Source organism: Sus scrofa, chromosome 1 (genome assembly GCF_000003025.6).
Source record: "Sus scrofa isolate TJ Tabasco breed Duroc chromosome 1, Sscrofa11.1, whole genome shotgun sequence".
Classification (NCBI taxonomy): domain Eukaryota; kingdom Metazoa; phylum Chordata; class Mammalia; order Artiodactyla; family Suidae; genus Sus; species Sus scrofa.
The window spans coordinates 44,469,563-44,488,441 of record NC_010443.5 but is presented as its reverse complement, the minus strand read 5'-3'; the positions used below and the strand labels follow the sequence as shown (position 1 = coordinate 44,488,441).

General features: G+C 38.1%; 1 protein-coding gene across 10 annotated transcripts in view; it reads right to left on the bottom strand.

Moving 5' to 3' along the window:
• The window catches only part of ROS1 (ROS proto-oncogene 1, receptor tyrosine kinase), a 125,908-nt gene that overhangs the window by 47,343 nt on the left and 59,686 nt on the right, over nucleotides 1–18,879 (bottom strand). For 8 of the 10 annotated variants that reach the window (XR_002343222.1, XM_021089087.1, XM_021089103.1 and 5 more), the window contains 10 exons: nucleotides 18,427–18,689; nucleotides 16,151–16,214; nucleotides 15,608–15,810; nucleotides 13,829–14,034; nucleotides 12,711–12,997; nucleotides 8,435–8,614; nucleotides 6,617–6,819; nucleotides 4,963–5,107; nucleotides 3,961–4,193; nucleotides 3,677–3,853 (listed from right to left, as the gene is read on the bottom strand). Coding sequence is in view for 9 of the 10 variants with exons in the window: in XM_021089087.1 (XP_020944746.1) it covers nucleotides 3,677–3,853; nucleotides 3,961–4,193; nucleotides 4,963–5,107; nucleotides 6,617–6,819; nucleotides 8,435–8,614; nucleotides 12,711–12,997; nucleotides 13,829–14,034; nucleotides 15,608–15,810; nucleotides 16,151–16,214; nucleotides 18,427–18,689 (1,961 nt within the window). In the remaining variant the exon portion in view is untranslated. The remainder of the gene's footprint in view (nucleotides 1–3,676; nucleotides 3,854–3,960; nucleotides 4,194–4,962; nucleotides 5,108–6,616; nucleotides 6,820–8,434; nucleotides 8,615–12,710; nucleotides 12,998–13,828; nucleotides 14,035–15,607; nucleotides 15,811–16,150; nucleotides 16,215–18,426; nucleotides 18,690–18,879) is intronic. The other 2 variants (XM_021089102.1, XM_021089113.1) reach the window with 1 other exon arrangement.

Sequence of the window (18,879 nt, the reverse complement as noted above, 5' to 3'; positions counted from 1 at the left end):
AAATTAAAGAAGATGTAAAGAAATGGAAAGATACTCCATGCTCATGGGCAGGAAAAATTAATAGTGTAAAAATGGCCATACTACCCAAAGCAATAGACAGATTCAATGCAATCCCTATCAAAGTACACATGACATTCTTCACAGAACTAGAACAAACAATCCAAAAATGTATATGGAACCACAAAAGACCCAGAATTGCCAAAGCAATTCTGAGGAACAAAAACCAAGCAGGAGGCATCGCTCTCCCAGACTTCAGGCAATATTACAAAGCCACAGTCCTCAAGACAGTGTGGTACTGGTACCAAAACAGACAGACAGACAGACAGACAGACAGACCAATGGAACAGAATAGAGAACCCAGAAATAAACCCAGACACCTATGGTCAATGAATCTTTGACAAAGGAGGCAAGAACATAAAATGCGGGGAGGAAAACAGTCTTTGCAGCAAGTATTGCTGGGAAACCTGGACAGCTGCATGCAAATCAATGAAACTAGAACGCACCCCCTCACACCATGCACCGAAATAAACTCAAAATGGCTGAAAGACTTAAATATAAGACAAGACACCATCAAGCTCCTGGAAGAGAACACAGGCAAAACATGCGCTGACATCAACCTTACAAATGTTTTCTCAGGTCAGTCTCCCAAAGCAACAGAAAATAAAAGCAAAAATAAACCGATGGGACCTCATCAAGCTGACAAGCTTTTGCACAGCAAAGGAAACCAAAAAGAAAACAAAAAGACAACTTACAGAATGGGACAAAATACTTTCAAATGATGCAACTGACAAGGGCTTAAGCTCTAGAATATACAAACAGCTTATACAACTCGACAGCAAAAAAGCCAACAACCCCATTGAAAAAAATGAGCAAAACACCCGAATAGACATTTCTCCAAGGCAGATGTACAGATGGCCGACAAGCACATGAAAAAATGCTCAACATCCCTGATTACTAGAGAAATGGAAATCAAAACCACCATGAGATACCACCTCACACCAGTCAGAATGGCCATCATTAATAAGTCCACAAAGAACAAATGCCCAAGGGGGTGTGGAGAAAAGGGAAGCCTCCGGCACCGTTGGTGGGAATGGAAGCTGGTACCACCACTGTGGAGAACAGTATGGAGGTACCTTAGGAAACTATACATAGAACTACCATATGACCCAGCAATCCCACTCTTGGGCATATATCCAGACACAACTTTCCTTGAAAAAGACACGTGCACCTGCATGTTCATTGCAGCTCTGTTCACAACGGCCAAGACATGGAAACAACCCAAATGTCCATTGACAGATGATTGGATTGGGAAGATGTGGCATATATACACAACGGAATACTACTCAGCCATAAAAAAGAACAAAATAATGGCATTTGCAGCAACATGGATGGAACTAGAGTCTCTCATACTGAGTGAAGTAAGTCAGAAAGACAAAGACAAATACCATATGATATCAGTTCTATCTGGAATCTAATATATGGCACAAATGAACCTTTCCATAGAAAAGAAAATCATGGACCTGGAGAATAGACTTGTGGTTGCTAAGGGGGAGGGGGAGGGGGAGTGAGTGGGGTGGATGGGGTGCTTGGTGTTAACAGATGCAGTTTATTGCCTTTGGAATGGATTAGCAATGAGATCCTACTGTGTAGCACTGGGAACTATGTCTGGTCACTTATGATGGAGCATGATAATGTGAGAAAAAAGAATGTATACATGTATGTGTAACTGGGTCACCATGCTATACAGTAGAAAAAAAATTGTATTGGGGAAATAATAATTTAAAAGGAAAAGAAGAGAAAAAAAAAAAGAAAGTCATGAGGACTGAACTAGGTAGTCCCTGTCTGCTGTCCCTCTCCCAAACTTTGAGAAGTGGGGTGGGTGACAATGAGACATGTTCCTTCCATGGATGGACCAAGCAGGCCTGCCATAGTGATGAGTCAGGCCCCGAGGGTCCTCCTCTGCCTAACTGGGGATATGTGACTCATCAAGGCACCTGTCTGGGTCTCTAGCTTCTCATCAGTAAAATGAGAGGCTAGAGTCATCACCTCTAAGGTCCGTCCTCATTTCACTTCTTTGATCTGGAAAAAATCTTTGCATCCTTCCCCTTGACTTCACACTGAACTGCATCAGGCTGACTTAAATGGATGTCCAAAAAGAAATGATCCTTCACTTTCTCCTATTTAAAACTTAATTTTTTATGAAATGACCATTTTTCAAATTGGCAACAAATCTTCATAAACATGCTCAATGGGAAAAGTCCAATTAAACTTTTGGACTTAACTCAGTATTCACTGTTTTGTATTTGTCATAGTTTTTATCTAAAAAGTACAAGATTACCAAAAATAGGAGTTCCCATCATGGCTCAGTGATTAACGAACCCGACTAGCAGCCATGAGGACGCAGGTTCGATCCCTGGACTCACTCAGTGGGTTAAGGATCTGGCATTGCCGTGAGCTGTGGTGTAGGAGGCAGACGAAACTCAGATCCCGCATTGCTATGGCTGAGGTGTAGGCAAGCAGCTGTAGCTCCAATTCGACCCCTAGACTGGAAACCTCCATGTGCCTCGGGTGCGGCCCTAAAAAAAAAAAAAAACCAAAAAGATTACCAAAAATATTTTATTTCGTAAAATTTTAAAACATCCTGGAGAGCAACTTCAGTTTTAAAGAAATATGAAGCCAGGACTATACTGATTTTTTTTTTTTAAGTTCCTTCTGGACAAAACACTCCCAACCAATCTTTACAAATGTGGATATGCAAATATATAATAGTGAAAAAGGAAATGTCACAATTATAAAAACTTAATAGTCTATTAAGTGTATCAGTATAAAAATCAATGTAGACTTTCCTGGAAATGAATTCATTAATTGATGCATAAATTTAATAGGTATTTTCACAATGGTTAAACCATAAAGATTTTTGGATGAATAACCATTTAAAGTTTACGATCAATATCAAACTAGTATAGGATAAACTGGCTTTATATTTTATTTCTCTCCTGTTGCCATATTACCTTTAAATGGTTGAAAGAACATTTCTAAACAATACTAAGTTTATATTTATTCACTTCTTTCATTTTTTTCATAGAAAACACCAAATTGTTATGGACTTTAAACTAGAGGACCAAGCTGATAACATCTAAAGTAAGTAAAATATTATGAAACCAGTGAACCATAACTTATATCCTACTTATGGAAACTTTTAAGAGCAATTTAATCTCTCCGATAATTTTTTCCATCAGAAATTAATTAGTCTAGATGGCTTACTGCTTCTATCTGGAAAACCTGAATTGATGAATGCTGACAACTATATTGCTCATTTATACAATTGAATGCCCTAGAGATATTTTTTTAAAGGCCTTCTGATTTATTCTATAGCATAAAACAAAGATTTGCATTAAAAGTGTATGGTGAGGAGTTTCCATTAATGGCTTAGCGGGTTAAGAACCTGACATAGTATCCGTGAGGTTGCAGGTCCAATCCCTAGCCTCACTCAGTGGGTTAAGGATCTGGTGTTGCCACAAGGTGCGGTGTAGGTTGTAGATGTGGCTCAGATCTGGTGTTGCTGTGCCTGTGCTTGTGGCCTTAGCTGCAGCTCTGATTCGAACCCTAGCCTGGGATCTTCCATTTGCCTTGGGTGCATCCATTTAAAAAAAAATAAGTGTATGGTGAGATGTACCTTTTGGAGTTCAAACCAGAAGCTGATGAGGTTAACATTAGATGGAGCCTTCCAACCTAGTTGCAAACTCGTGTTCTCTGGAGCCAAGGCATAAGGTTTCTCTGGTGTGTCAAACGTTTCAACAGTGACAGGCTGACTCTCTGCACACCACATTTCCTCAGCATGGCAGGCCAGAACCTTTTCGTTAAAAAAAACAAAAACAAACAAACAAAAAAAACTGCTTAACCTTTCTTGAACCTTGCACTTGAGAATGGCAATGAAAGTACCCAATACACTCACCGTACCTTTAACACATAAAGTTTTCCACCAGACAGTCTAGTAACAAGGAGAGAGAGCCTTCCATTTGGATATTCACTTGGCCTGAGTGGAGTCTCGGGAACTGAAGCCAGGTGCGAGATTGCCACCTGATAGCGGACCAACTCTTTAGGTCCGTTTGGCTTGTGAGATTCTCTCCAGGATATAACAAGGCTGGTGTCTGACTGCACAGTTGTGTTAATGAGCTCAACTGCCTCTGGTACTGAAATAAATAGCAACGCACAATAAGTGATGTTGCAACAGCACTGAAAGATGGAAAGAAGTAATGGAGTCTTGGTTGAGGAATAAGCATATCATGTGAGCAGAATGAATGACAGATGTTCTGAAGGAAAGCCAGCCTCTTATGTAACACTAAGTTAACAGACTGCCTGAAAGGCTCTTGCTTATTTTTGCCTAATAACTGAATCATTCTCTGACTCCAGCTCAAGGATATGGCCAATGATGATGAGTAACCTAATTCAAGTGAGTTTTGTGAATGCCATCAGCAACCTGTGAAAGAAATGACATCCACTCATAATAACCTCCACCTCTTAAAACACCTTTATAGATTCTAGATCCATTTTCTCTAAGGCAATGATGTTATATTACTTTATATCTCAGTCGCCACGGTAAAATTCTCAAAGAAAAAAGAATTGGCTTTCCTAGGTCTCACCACATGGACAGAGACTGATAAATACACAGGAAGAGAGTGACACTCTGTGGTGAGTCCAAAGAATGTGTTTCCAGTCACCCAGAATTGATCATGTTTTGCCTTATGGTTGCTTTTTCATTTTGGTGGGATATTATCCATCATCTTCTGGTGTTAGGATAAGGATTATGCCATCAGACTATTCCACAAGTACATTTTTCTTTTAAGCTTTAAAATCTCACATAAAGATTACTTAGCATCCAGATAAAAACTAATGGAGGCATACACATCACAAGTATTGCAAAATTCCGCTCTAGAAACCCACACCACGCACATAACTCACCTCCACTTTTAGTTTTTCCCCAAATCTCTTTTCCCAGAGGTAATTGTTCCAAAGGATCTGAATAATAATTCTTTACAGCTATCTGTATCATATATGTTGAAAATGGTTGTAAACCTTCAATAAGGGCTATACTCTCCTGAAATTCCTGTAATTAATTTAAAAAAAAATCAATGTCTGATTCTGATTTTTTGCACAAATGAGAATTTAATTAAAGAGAGAAAAAAACTAAAATACTCAAAAAGTTAATTAATTTTTCAGTCTTGCATCATAGTGACAATGTTCACTGTCCTAGTCTGCCCAGACCTGAGTGGTTTAATGTCTCCAGGAATAAATGCCAAATGATTGGCCACCCTCAGTTAATTCTGTGACATAGTCATTTCACGTAGAAAGCAAAATTCCCAGAGGAAGACACTATCTCATTAGCAGCACATTAGAAATTCAGCAAGAAGGTATTAAAACGATGTGACATAAGTGAACATGATAAAAGATGAAGCTACCTTGATCATTCTTAGAAATAAAGTTTAAGAAACTAAAAAGGCTTTCCTTAGACCAGTGGTTCTCAACTTTGGAATCATCTGGGACATTTTAAGAAAATACTGACGCCTGGGTCCCACCCTCAGAGATTCTGATTGTACTGGTCTGACGGGAAGTATGCGCTCAGATATTTTAAAAGCTTCAATGTGCCAAGGTTGAGAACCACTCACTGCCTTTGACTATATTAATCAGTGTGAAGACAGTAAGATAGGTTAGCTCTATTAAGAGAAATGTCCAATGCAGCAGCCCTATCTTGGTCAGCCAAATGACCCAATCTGTCTCTGAAACAACTCCCCTTAGAAATGTGTAAATAAAGATTAAAATGGACAAAATTTTATAATAAATAAATAAATATCTTTTTTAAAAAAATAGTTAAAGGAAGTAACAAGAACTAGGTGTACTTCCTGGCAAAATATATAGTACTTAATGTCCAAAAGATGAGAGTCAATTTCACCTCTTAACTTGATTAAATAATAAGCACAAAGAAATGTACTGGATACATATGATCTCATCACAAGAATAACTGGAACACCAGTGCTAATAATGGAATGAGTTGTGTCCATTCATTCATTCAAAAAATATCTAGTGAATACCTACACAAGGATGCTAAGAACTGTGCTAGATGCTAGGAAAACAATGATGAATAAAAACAGACATAGTCCCTGCATAATAGGACACTTCACAACATATAGAAAATAAACAAAATACATTGTACAATTTCTATATTAGCTATATGCTGCTGAGGAGAGGTATACAATAATGTCCTGTCTAATTCACTTCTTGCCCCCTCAGTATGTCGGAGAGGCCACAAAAACTGTTTCTATCACTTCCTGGGGATAATTAGATAATCACAGAGGGCAGCAAACTTGGATCTTTCAGGACACTCAGGAAACAGTTACTATAAGGCAATCTATCGAGTGGTTAGAGTTAATACACTTCCTTGAAGCTTAACTTACTCTAGACAAGAGGACTAGAATACAGGATGTTTTGATAAATCAGCTGTAAAAGTTTGCACAAGAGCGTGTTTCAGAACATAATACAGAAAATAAAGTGGCTGAGAATTTTATAGTCAAAAAAGGGCATCCTGTGAAAAGACAAAGACAATCGGCTCCAATCTTACCAGCATTCTATCTTTCAGTCTAGAGCTGTTTTTCTTGCCATCGACTTCTTTGTAATAAACCAGGTATGTAGGAGTGGGGCTGGTGATGCCATCCCACGTGAGATTTGTCCTGGCAGGTGGCAGTCTGATTGTGAGGCTGGTGTTAGTGGTGTTGAGTATAGTTGGCTCTGAAATATCTGAAGCTAGAGACAGATATGCTCTATCTAAAATAATAATGAAAAAGATTAAACATATCACACAAGAGAAACAGCAGATTTATCTAACATCAAGGGTAATAACATCTTTTAGTTATATTTAATTGATAAGGTGTGATATATCAGAGTGTTTAAAATTTGTTCAAAACAGGAACACAGTTTTGGTCTTTTCGTTTTTTTTTTCTTCTACATTTTGAAGATGCTAAGTGCCTCAGAAAAAAAGCAAAGTAACTGGTAATTCTCAAAATTTCCGGCAGATGGAGCTAAAGTTCCCCTTACTAACATACCTAGACCGTAGCAAAATAAGTTGGTCTTTTTTTATCTTGAAGAAAGTAATGAGAGCATTATATCAATCATATTTTTAATGAATTCCAATTATTAAAAATGATGCTATATTTAGGACTTTTATTTTTAGGGACACGCATATGTATTCAATTTCAAACAGATAGTGCGTGGACCTTTTAAATCTCTTCAGTGAATTGTTTTACCGAAAGATACGCTCTGCTTATTTTTAAATTCTTTTTTTTATAATGTATTTTATAACCGAACACATTTAATCAAAGAGAGTTTGTTCTATTCATTTCTTTCTCTCTCTAAGAGGGAACTATACTTAACTTATAATGACATTATGACTTTAATGAAAGAGAGCACTTGAGGAAAAAACTCAGAAACCACTCTAGGTTTGAATGTCATCCATGAGGATATGGTAGTGCTGTTTTTGTTTTGGGTTGATTGGTTTTTATATTTCAAACTCTTTTTATAGCAAAAAAGATATAGTCAGTTCTACCATAATATGATACATACATTCCTAAAAGTCACTGCATTATATAAAATTATACAATAAAATCCAGAGGGTTTGTGGAGAAAGTAGTTAGGGGCACAACACTAAAAAAAAACTTCATGAGTAACACATAAAACAAAAAAGATAGAAGGAATAAAAATGGTAGCACAAATGTACACGTTAAATGGTTGCCATACATGGAGTTCCCATTGTGGCTCAGTGGTTAACGAATCCGACTAGGAACCATGAGGTTACGAATTCGATCCCTGGCCTTGCTCAGTGGGTTAAGGATCCGGCATTGCCGTGAGCTGTGGTGTAGGTCGCAGACGCGGCTCTGATCCCACACTGCTGTGGCTGGCAATCTCCATATGCCACGGGAGGGGCCCAAGAAATGGCAAAAAGACAAAAAATAAAAAATAAATAAATAAATGGTTGACATACATAATACTCTGATAAAAAAGGCATTTTTACAATGAAAAAGATCTGAATTTTTATGCAGCGCTTTTTAACACCACTGGGAGTCTGAAATATCATCAGAGGAAAAAGACAGAAAGAGGGGAAATTATGGGATTAAGAAGAAAAGGAGGACGGAGAAAGAGAATGACAGGACAAGGGTCTCCCATGTCTGAAGTGGCCTGCCACAGCCCAAGCCACATATACACCTAGAGATAAAGTGTGACCCAGGGCAAATGCAAGCACAGTGTGCACCAAATCCTGACCGTCTGGAGCAATGCTGAGAACACAACAAAATAGGTGAGGGACAGCGCTGGAGAAGGAGATATTATGAGATTTTTCTGACTCTAAACTGGGAGAACAAATTGATTAAGAATGTGACCTTCTTACCCGGAAAAGGCTGTAGAACTGAACTGTAAACCAAGATATGCTTACTCCTTAAGGCCTCCACATGAGAGAGGATGGCCCCATTGCTTTTCTTTGCTTGATAAATCTGTGTGCTGTCCTTTGCTGTGGAAATCCAATAGAGAAATGCCCCATCCACAGCTAAGCTAACAAGATTTTGTCCTGCTGATGAGAAACATAAAGAACATAAAGAATAAAATACGTATCTGATGTTTTCTACTCTAAGTAATACGTGCAGTCCTTTTCCTGTAGCATAACCACTAAATTCTGAATCTTTCTATTATTTCACAATGAAAAAATAAAACTTTTATTTTATGTCATTAGCCTGATGATTTACAGATATTTTCTCATCTTAGCTCTATATCAAGCCAACAAAGCAAATATTATTAGTGGCCTCATTTTGTACAAGTGGAAACTGAGGCTTAGAGGAGTTAAATAACCCCTTCAAGGCCACACACGGGCAGAGCCAGGATTTAAAGTTTACCTGTGGAATCCCCTTCCCCTTGATGTCTCCTCTTAGTGATTTTCTGTCCACCAGCTCCCTCCCTCGGCTGGTTGGCCGAAACCCACCAGCCGTCTTTGTTGTATTTGGAGTTTAGCACATCTCTCTCCCCTATTGCAATATTGCAACAGTCTTGAAGTCTTCCTTACCATTTCAACAGGTGTCAGAATGATTCTTCTTTAGCATCTGATACATAAGCATTATCTAAGGGGCCACAATCTTATAGGTATAGAACTGGTCAGTCTTTTATGAATCCACAGCTGAAATCCATAGTCCCCAAAAATCAGAAAATTGATTGATTTAGAGATCATTTCTCTGACATAACTTTGGAAGAAATCCCCTCTAGAAAAACAGCCTTGTTTGAGAACATGTTTGTAAAACAATTTACTGCCTTATTAGGAAGTATGTTTAATTTTTGGACAATTCTAAATATTAGATCTTTTTCTTACATTAAATCAAAGTTTTCTCCCCATCCCTCTCATTCACTGGTCTGAGTTCTGATAAATTTACAAAGAATAAGTCAATCACTTTCTACATGATGAACATTCAGCTATGTAGAGACAGTGTTCATAGCCTATTCTAAGCATTTTCTTTAAAGGAAAAATTCAGGTATTTATAACTACTCCTTAGGTGATATGGCTTCTATATCTTTCTTTGCCCTAGTCACCCTCCTCAGTTTTACTCTAGCTGCTTAATACTCTCTTAAATGTTGCCCTATAATGACTCACTGTACTTTCAGTATGTTCTAGTCAGCACAGAAGCCTCTGACCTTCTGGTTTTCTTTTAGTGCAGCTAAAAGGGGCCTCAGGTCTTTGGGCTGCCTGCCATTTGAAGAACCCATCATCTTTTTCATGTTAACTGTTATTAAGCCAGATTTCTTTTGTTCATTATTTACAGATTTAATTTTAAACTTGGATTTAGGATGTTGCATCTGCTCCTCTTAAATTTCAATCCATTTTATGATTCTTGTGATAATTTTGAATGTTAAGTCAATAACTGAATGTACTAGTGACAGTAAGAATCCTGTATTATTGGCAAACTTGATAAATATGTTTACTATGCATTCATTCCAAATAATTGATAAAAATATTGACCAAGGCACTGAGCCCTGTGCTTCCTCTAATACATTCTTTAAGCTGGTGGTGTTTGACTCTAAACTGACCTAATAGGATTTTTGCTAAAGGCAAGCCAAGAACATCAAGGGTGGGGGGTGAAGAACTTGATCAGACACCAAGGATAAGGGATTCTCTCTAAATTGATTTGGCAAGATTCTTGTTAAAACTGCACTAGTAAGGATGGACACAGACAGCCAAGTTTGAAGCCTAGTTGAGAAAGGGGCTCAGAGGAGCATAACTGAAGTTGTATCAAGGAAAAATTTCTTGTCACAGAGTTAACAGAAACACATTATTCTCCTAATAAGAGAAGTTCAAAACATAATCTTTACTCTTAAACTCATTGAAAGTATATTGGAATTGTTTCTAAAAGGCTCTGGATGACATGTCAACAAAACCATACATGCAATTACAACACATACACACACACACACACACACACACACACACACACACACACACACACACACTTGCAATTTCAAAACTTTACAGACCAGCAATGCCCAATAGCATTTTTTTTCATTTTTTTTATTACTCAAATGAATTTATCACATCTTTAGTTGTATAATGATCATAACAATCTGATTTCACAGGATTTCCATCCCACAGCCCAAGCACATCCCCCCACCCCCCAAACTGTCTCCTCCGGAGACCGTAAGTTTTTCAACGTCTGTGAGTCAGCATCTGTTCTGCAAAGAAGTTCCACTTGTCCTTTTTTCAGATTCCACATGTCAGTGAAAGCATTTGATGTTGGTGTCTCATTGTGTGGCTTATTTCACTTAGCATGATAGTTTCTAGGTCCATCCATGTTGCTAAAAATGCTGGTATTTCATCCTTTTTGATGGCTGAGTAATATTCCATTGTGTATATGTACCACCTCTTCTGGATCCACTCCTCTGTCGATGGACATTTAGGTTGTTTCCATGTCTTGGTTATTGTAAATAGTGCTGCAATGAACATTGGAGTACATGTGTCTTTGTGAGTCGTGGTTTTCTCTGGATAGATGCCCAGGAGTGGGATTGCTGGATCAAACGGTAGTTCTATGTTTAGTTTTCTGAGGAATCTCCATACTGCTTTCCACAGTGGTTGCACCAATTTACAATCCCACCAACAGTGTACTAGGGTTCCTTTTTCTCCACACCCTCTCCAGCACTTATTGTTTGTAGACTTTTGGATGATGGCCATTCTGGCTGGTGTAAGGTGGTACCTCATTGTGGTTTTGATTTGCATTTCTCTAATAATGAGTGACGCTGAACATCTTTTCATGTGTTTCTCGGCCATCTGTATGTCTTCTTTGGAGAATTGTCTGTTTAGATCTTCTGCCCATTTTTGGATGGGGTTGTTTGTTTTTTTGGTATGGAGCTGCAGAAGTTGTTTATAAATTTTGGAGATTAATCCCTTGTCAGTCGTTTCACTTGCAAAGATTTTCTCCCATTCTGTGGGTTGTCTTTTTGTGTTGTTTAGGGTTTCTTTTGCTGTGCAGAAACTTTGAAGTTTGAGTAGGTCCCATTTGTTTTCAATAGCACTTTTGATGATGGAAATATTTTATATCTGTGCTACCCAACACAGTAACCTTTAGCCACTTGTGGGGTTTGAGCATTTAAAAAGTGACTAGTGTGTGTGTGGAATTAACTTCTAATTTTATTTAATTAAAGTTTAATTAATTTAAATTTAAATCTTCATGTATGACTATTGTTACTGTACTACACAGTGAGGAATAGACTCTTAAGAATACATGAGGGTATTTAGAATTTTTTTTCAATTGCAATTATTCCTAACTAGGAGACTTCCAAATCACTTTAGACTTTCAGATATTTCCTCCACAAGGATGTTAATTTCAATAGGTACTCCTGTCAAATATTGAGCAACTCATGCTGAATGTAGAGTCAATGAGATCATCAAAGTGAAAATAGAGTCCTGTTCGTAAGATCATGGATATTTCAGTGAAGTCCAGTTTCAAACACCAGCTTCTCTATTAATTGCGGCCTGTTGGACAAGTCACCTTACCTTTCTCAGTTTCAGTTTTTTACAAATGAGGATAGTAGTATCCACTTCACTGAGGTGTTTTGAGGGTTAAAAGAGATAGTGCATTTAGTAGCCTGCTTAGACTACATAGCTGAACTCAATAAATTGCAGCTCTGCTGTTAATTTTAAAATAACGATATGGAGTGCCCTTTGTGGCTCAGCAGTTAACGAACCCAATTAGGATCCATGAGGATTCGGGTTCAATCCCTCACCTTGCTCAGTGGGTTAAGGATCCAGAGTTGCCATAAGCTATAGCTCCAGTTTGATCCCTAGTCTGGGAACTTCCATATGCCCTGGGTACAGCCCTAAAAAAAGCAAAAATAAAATTAATTAATTAATTAATTAATTAAAATAACAACCCCCCCAAAGATCCAGAAAATTATGTAAATGCCTATATACAATTTGCATGAAAATAACTTGAATTCTACAAAAACATTTGGCATGGTCTGGAGCAGATACCATTTACATATATATAATACATGTTATATATATTTACTTCTGAGTATAGGTTGAATGTAACCCCTTTTCAACAGGACTGGAGGTGCTGCCATTACTAATGACTATGTGCACGCACGCGTGCACACACACACACACACACACACACACACACAAAGTGTCTTACCAAGCAGAGCAGGCATGATGATCACTTGCCAACACTGACATCCTTCCAGATCCATGGCCCAGATCTCTTGCCCTTTGACAAAATATATTCGTGGTTTCTTTAGGTCAGAGGTATCAATAGTCATTGCTCCACCTAATTCAAATTCAGTCACATTGCAAGAACATTGGCTCCTTCCACGCGCACGGGTTATGGCTGTGGGTTGTAGAACTCGATGCAAAGTCTGGTTGATAATACTGTAGTAGAACATCTGAGATCCAAAATCAGAAACCTCTGTCCAATATAGACGACTATAGGAAAAAAAAAGACCTTCCAATTTAACGAGTAAAACATATTACAAATATCAATTTCTCATGATGATCAGTTATTTCTAATGCTTATGGGGACAAATGCAACCTTTGGAGAGAACATGTCCCAGTGTTTGAGAACCTGATGGAAGAGGTCATGAGAAGTCTAGTTTGTAGCATTTTGCAACAATTTCTCAGTAAATGTGTTTACAACAAAAGCTTTGGACGGTAATGACCTTAGGCATTTTATTAAATGGCTCATTAATGGCTCTAAATATGAAACGTACTGGCATACTCTACATCGACACCATCTCCATTCCCTTTTGCTCGAGTTTGTTTCTGCTTCTTACTACTAGTTACCAATCTATTTTCAAAATAGAGTATAACCGTGCTTATGGCTCAAATAAAATGTCTCTCCAGCTTGAGAAGCTGCTATTCAGTTGCTTAATGGAGGCCTTAAAATTCATCTCATGAGGATGTTAATTAATGATGGATGAGCCCAGAATAGCATTTGCTGTGCAAGACATGTCTATGTCCTACTCATTTCCTACCACTGTCTCGGTCCCCTTCCTGTCCTTATAAACTGGGAATATTAAATTCGCTGGTACAAAAATATGCTTTGGTTTCCTGCTGGTCATTAATGTGTAGGTATGGATTAATTTTATATATTGGTGGTTGTGGACTCATCATTTGTATGTAGAATTACTATAAATTAATATCAAGAACATTAAGCATCTTCTTGTCCCATCATTGACTTTTAATATTAAACTAAAAATATTACATTAAATGTCTGTATCTATTTCATCACAATAGAAACAGATACACTTCACATACCTTAAAAAAGGATATACAAAAAAAGAGATTATTGTTGAATTTCTGTCACATATTTTCAGCTTCCTGGGATATTTCACCTTGTTTTCAAGATCAATATCAAATATTTGCATTCTGTTTTGTGATTCTTTCAGCACAAAGTAGAGGTGCCTTGAAATCCAGTCAATTGTTATAACTGTGATATCAAAAACCAGTGTGTCTCTGAAAATCTTAACAGGTAGAAAACATAGCCAAAAAGACAGTGGTCATTTTCTTCAAACATGAGGACTGTTTTTGACTATCACCTGTATTACTTATTTACTACACTTCTCTTTTGTATTCCAAAACCTGAATAGCTCTGGATGGTGTGCCTTTGTAACACTAGTCCTCTTCTCACATTATATATTTTTCCTATTTAATTTCAACTACTATGACTTCAACTGTAATCCTTAGACCAGTGCTACAAATCCACATCTTCAAGATCTCTCAGTGAATTGCTGACTCAAATATCAAACTGCCCACTGAACATGTCCAAATAAATGACCCCAGAAAACAGGATGCATCACCGCACACACCAAACCTCCTTCCTCCTTCATTTTATATTTTTATGGCTTTCCAATACTCACCAAGGAGCAATTTCATCCTTGACTTCTTCCTCCTGTTACTTACCCATAGTGAATTAGTCCCAATTTTAATATCTCCACAATTTTAAAGAGAGAGAGAGATGTCCTTTCCTCTCTCACCTTACTGCCTCTCATTTCACGCCTAACATTTCCTGTCTAGATTTCTGTGATGGCCTCCTGATTGTCTCAGACTTAACTTTTTCTAAGTCATTATTCACACTGCTAACACAGAGGTCTTCCTAAAACACAACCTGATCGTGTTAATGACCCACTGAATTTCTTGAATGGCTTCTAGTTGGCTTCAAAACTGACACTAAACTCCTTAATACAGTAAACAAAGGCCATTATATTCAGGTTCCTGCTCCACCTCTCCAGCTCTACCATCTGCCTTTCACTCTGCCCTTATTCCCACTTCCATTCCAAGCTCCTTGTATTTATAGGTCCCTGAAAAGGCTGTGGCTTTCTTGTTTCCCTTTCTTTGCACTTGCTGCTCCCTTGGCATTTCCCCACCTTCACCTGGTTCATCATCTTTGTACCTAAGATGTCTTTCTACTTTACCACCAACCGCCCCCCCCCACCCCAACTCTGGAATAAGCATCCATTCTCTGCAATTCCACTGCATCCTGCCCCCAGCAAAGCACTTACACTGTCTTCTGCCTGTCTTCTCCACAAGCTAGCATTCAGTGAATGCCTACCACATTCCAAGAGTTGTGCTAAGTGACTTACATGGATTATCTCATTAATTTTCACCCTATGATGAGCAACTACACAACCATAGTGGTTAAATAAGTTGTTAATGGTCACAGATCTAGCATGTGGTAGCGTCAGAATTAAATTCTAAGTCGTCAGATTTCAAAGCTCACTTTCTTAATCACTATGCAATACCGTCTTCCTCGTGTGAGATTAATACTAGACGGGGTTTGTTCAAGGACTGTGACTTCTTTTTTTATCTCTTTCTCAGGTAACAGAGTTCCTTAAACCCAATAACTGTTGCTAAATTAAGCCTGAATCACATTTGCCAGAAACCTAACCTGAGTTCGTTTGCAACTAATTAATTATACAACATCTGTCCTTTTCAACCATTCTAATCTCAATGGCTCAACAACTGGCCAGTCGTTTTAGTTACAGGGTGATGTGGAAACACTCCACTTCCTTTCAGAAGAATGGTGCAGCAAGATACCTCAGAGCTGGACCCATTGCGCATGTTCAGAAGGAGGAGGGCGTCTGATTGAGCACAGTACCCCGTTGCATCATCAGCAGTGTAGCCCACGGCCCTGAAGTCTCCTTCAGCTGAAAATGTCCATGCAACTCGATTTTGATCCATATCTAACAAGACTATCTTGTTATCAAAGAGAGTTATGAGGAATGGAAATGGGTTGATTTCTAAAAGCAAAAAGCAAGTAGTTAACAAATACGAGAAAAATAACTAGCAAAATCCCTTAATTCAAAATCGGGCCATTTTGAAATCCATCAGCCTCCTTTGTGTTCATCTTTTACACCCATCTTGATCAAGGCTGCCTAGATGCTCTAAGCCTAAGTTTAAGCATGTTTGACGATGATACAAATTGTTTATTTCATATGACTTTAATTTCATCTCAGAGATAGCACTCGGGTAACCCTGAGACTATATTTGTAAATATTTATGTATTTTAAAATTTAAAACATTTTTAAAATATTTTTAAAACACAAATTGTTATTTGCACGGGTTTTAGATAATAAATACCTGATGTTCTGGACTTTACTAGGTCAGAAAGTGGTCCAGGTCCTTTGGATGTGAAGACTCGAACCTAAAGAAAGAAAAAGATACCAAAAAAGTGCTTTCAAAATTGTCCTTAGTCACAATAATTAAGTCTTGAGACTGATTATTGAATATTTCATTTCACAATTATGAGATAACTATGAATAATTTCAAACAGTTACTACATCTAAGTGTATAGCAATAAATCACTAAGATGAACAATATTGTCCCAAACTCAGGTCAGTAGATTTTTTGCCTAAAAAAGGACAGAGTAATGGCATAAATCCCTATTGCGAAACATCTGAATTTCTAAAAAAGAGTTTTAGCTGTTTCCAAAATTAAGTTACACTAACATTTAACAGAAACAAAGCTACGGATTATGGTAAACCTCCACTTATCATGAAATCAACAACTAAAAGCCTCAAGTAACTAAATGTACTGTACTTTTTTAAATGATTTATAAAAGGAAAATAGTAATTAACCCTTATATTTGAAAATGAATTGTGCATGGTCAAATCACTTTTACATATAATATCTCTTTTGATCTTGACAACTACTAAGAGTAGAAACTGGACACAGATTTTGATTAGGGTAACTAACTCATCCACAATGACATATGTAGAAACTGGCATAAGAACCAAGTCTTCTGAGGTCTGTATGCTTTTCTTCTCGTTGTGCCATGCTGCATCCTAACAGCAAAGTTTTTTTAAAACAATTTTTATTAGGAATTCCCGTCGTGGCGCAGTGGTTAACGAATCCGACTAGGAACCATGAGGTTGCGGGTTCGGTCCCCGGCCTAGCTCAGCAGGTTAAGGATCCGGTGTTGCTGTGAGCTGTGGTGTAGGTTGCAGACGCGGCTCGGATCCCGCGTTGCTGTGGCTCTGGCGTAGGCCGGTGGCTACAGCTCCAATACAACCCCTAGCCTGGGAACCTCCATATGCCACGGGAGCGGCCCAAGAAATAGCAACAACAAAAGACAAAAAAAAAAAAACAACAAACAATTTTTATTAGATGTCTTTTATGGTGTAACAATTATTTCCACTTCCAAACCTTGCCTATGTACAACAGCGTAGAAGAAAACCCCCACCCATAATAATGGCCTTGAAAGATAGATCTTCAAGTGCCCTCTCAATCAACAAAACATTGGCTTATTTTTATTATACGTCTAGTATTAAACCTACTTTACTATATTCTACATATTATTGTGTGTATGGGTGTGTGTGTGTGTGTGTGTGTGTGTGTATAATCAAGCAGTCTTCACTTTTTGCACTGAACCGTGTTAAAAACTCATGCCTAACCACACATACCACTTTGCAAAGTTCTGTGGTGATGGAGATTTGAGCCTATATAAACATAAAGGCAAATACACTTAACCAGAACACCCATTTAACTGGAAAACTCATAATTCTTAACAAATAGGAATGCATACTATCTTTAACTTTGATGTACAACTTTTTGACCTAATGTATTATCAAAATTATCATTGAAGTAGAATTTTACAAAAAAGAAAACAGATCCTTGGGAAACTACAAATCTCTAAAACACTCCCAGAAACATTATGTTCCTCCGACAAAGAAATGAAAAATAGCTCTAAACACCAACTCTAACACCAACCTGGTATTTAGTGAAGATATGAAATCATCAAGCCATCTATCATGAAGGGAAAGCTATGTCACATTAAATTTAAAATGCCAAAGTCGGTGGCAGTAGCTTTTTCCTTTTGACTCTGACTCTCTCTGACTTCCTCCTCTCTCAGCAGCCAGGGAATAAATGAGAATTGTCGACTGCCCAGACCCTCAGCTTTTATTTCCTTTGGCAGCTCCAAGTGCAGGCATCCAGAGGCCTCACAGCAGAGGATGTGATAGGTGGCAAGGGCTCTAAAAGCTGGACCATAGCGCACCATTTCACAGCCATGCAGCTTTGGTAACTCCCTGGCCACCCAAGAACAGGCTTTTTCTTCACAGACAATATGAGGATCAAATGAAATAATGAATATAAAAGCACCTACCGTGGTGCATGGCCTACAGTGATGGAGCCAAAAAAATAATTTGTTCTGCATCTGGAAGCCAGAAAATTGTCAGGATGTCCTTTACCCTGGCTGTCCCCTCTCCTTTCTGTACCTTTGCTGCCCACTTGACCTCTGTGATCACAGCAAACCTCAAAGTATTGACAGAGCAGCATAATTCTTAACCTAGTCTTTTAATCAACCTTCTGTTTACACTATTAAGACTACTCCCCCACCCCCGTTTTCACTCTCATACCTGGAAGGCAACAATGTACCCAGGACTCATGCCCTCAAGTTGAAAAGACATCACTGAGGGAGTGACATTGACAGCAATCCAGTCTTCTAATGTGGAGTTTGTGTCACTTTGGTTGGATATTTGATAGAAAATTTCAGATCTTGTTAACACACCATTTTCATGCTTAGGCTTACTCCACCTGAATTCCACCACAACTTCATTCTTGTTGTGGTATTTTTCACTCGGTAATACAAAGATTCTGGGATCCTCCGGTGCTGATGGAACTGAAAGGCAGAGGCACAGGGCAGAAGAGAATATAGTGTTGACTTTTGCCACTCACGAGGAAGGTGTGGCGCAACATAGTAATAAAGATCTCTCAGTGCAGATGGTTAAAGTATATCTAGCCTGTTCTTAAAGAGCTTCGGGAAAGAACGTTCCATAGATTTCTTCAGGAACCTATCCTGATATTTCTGC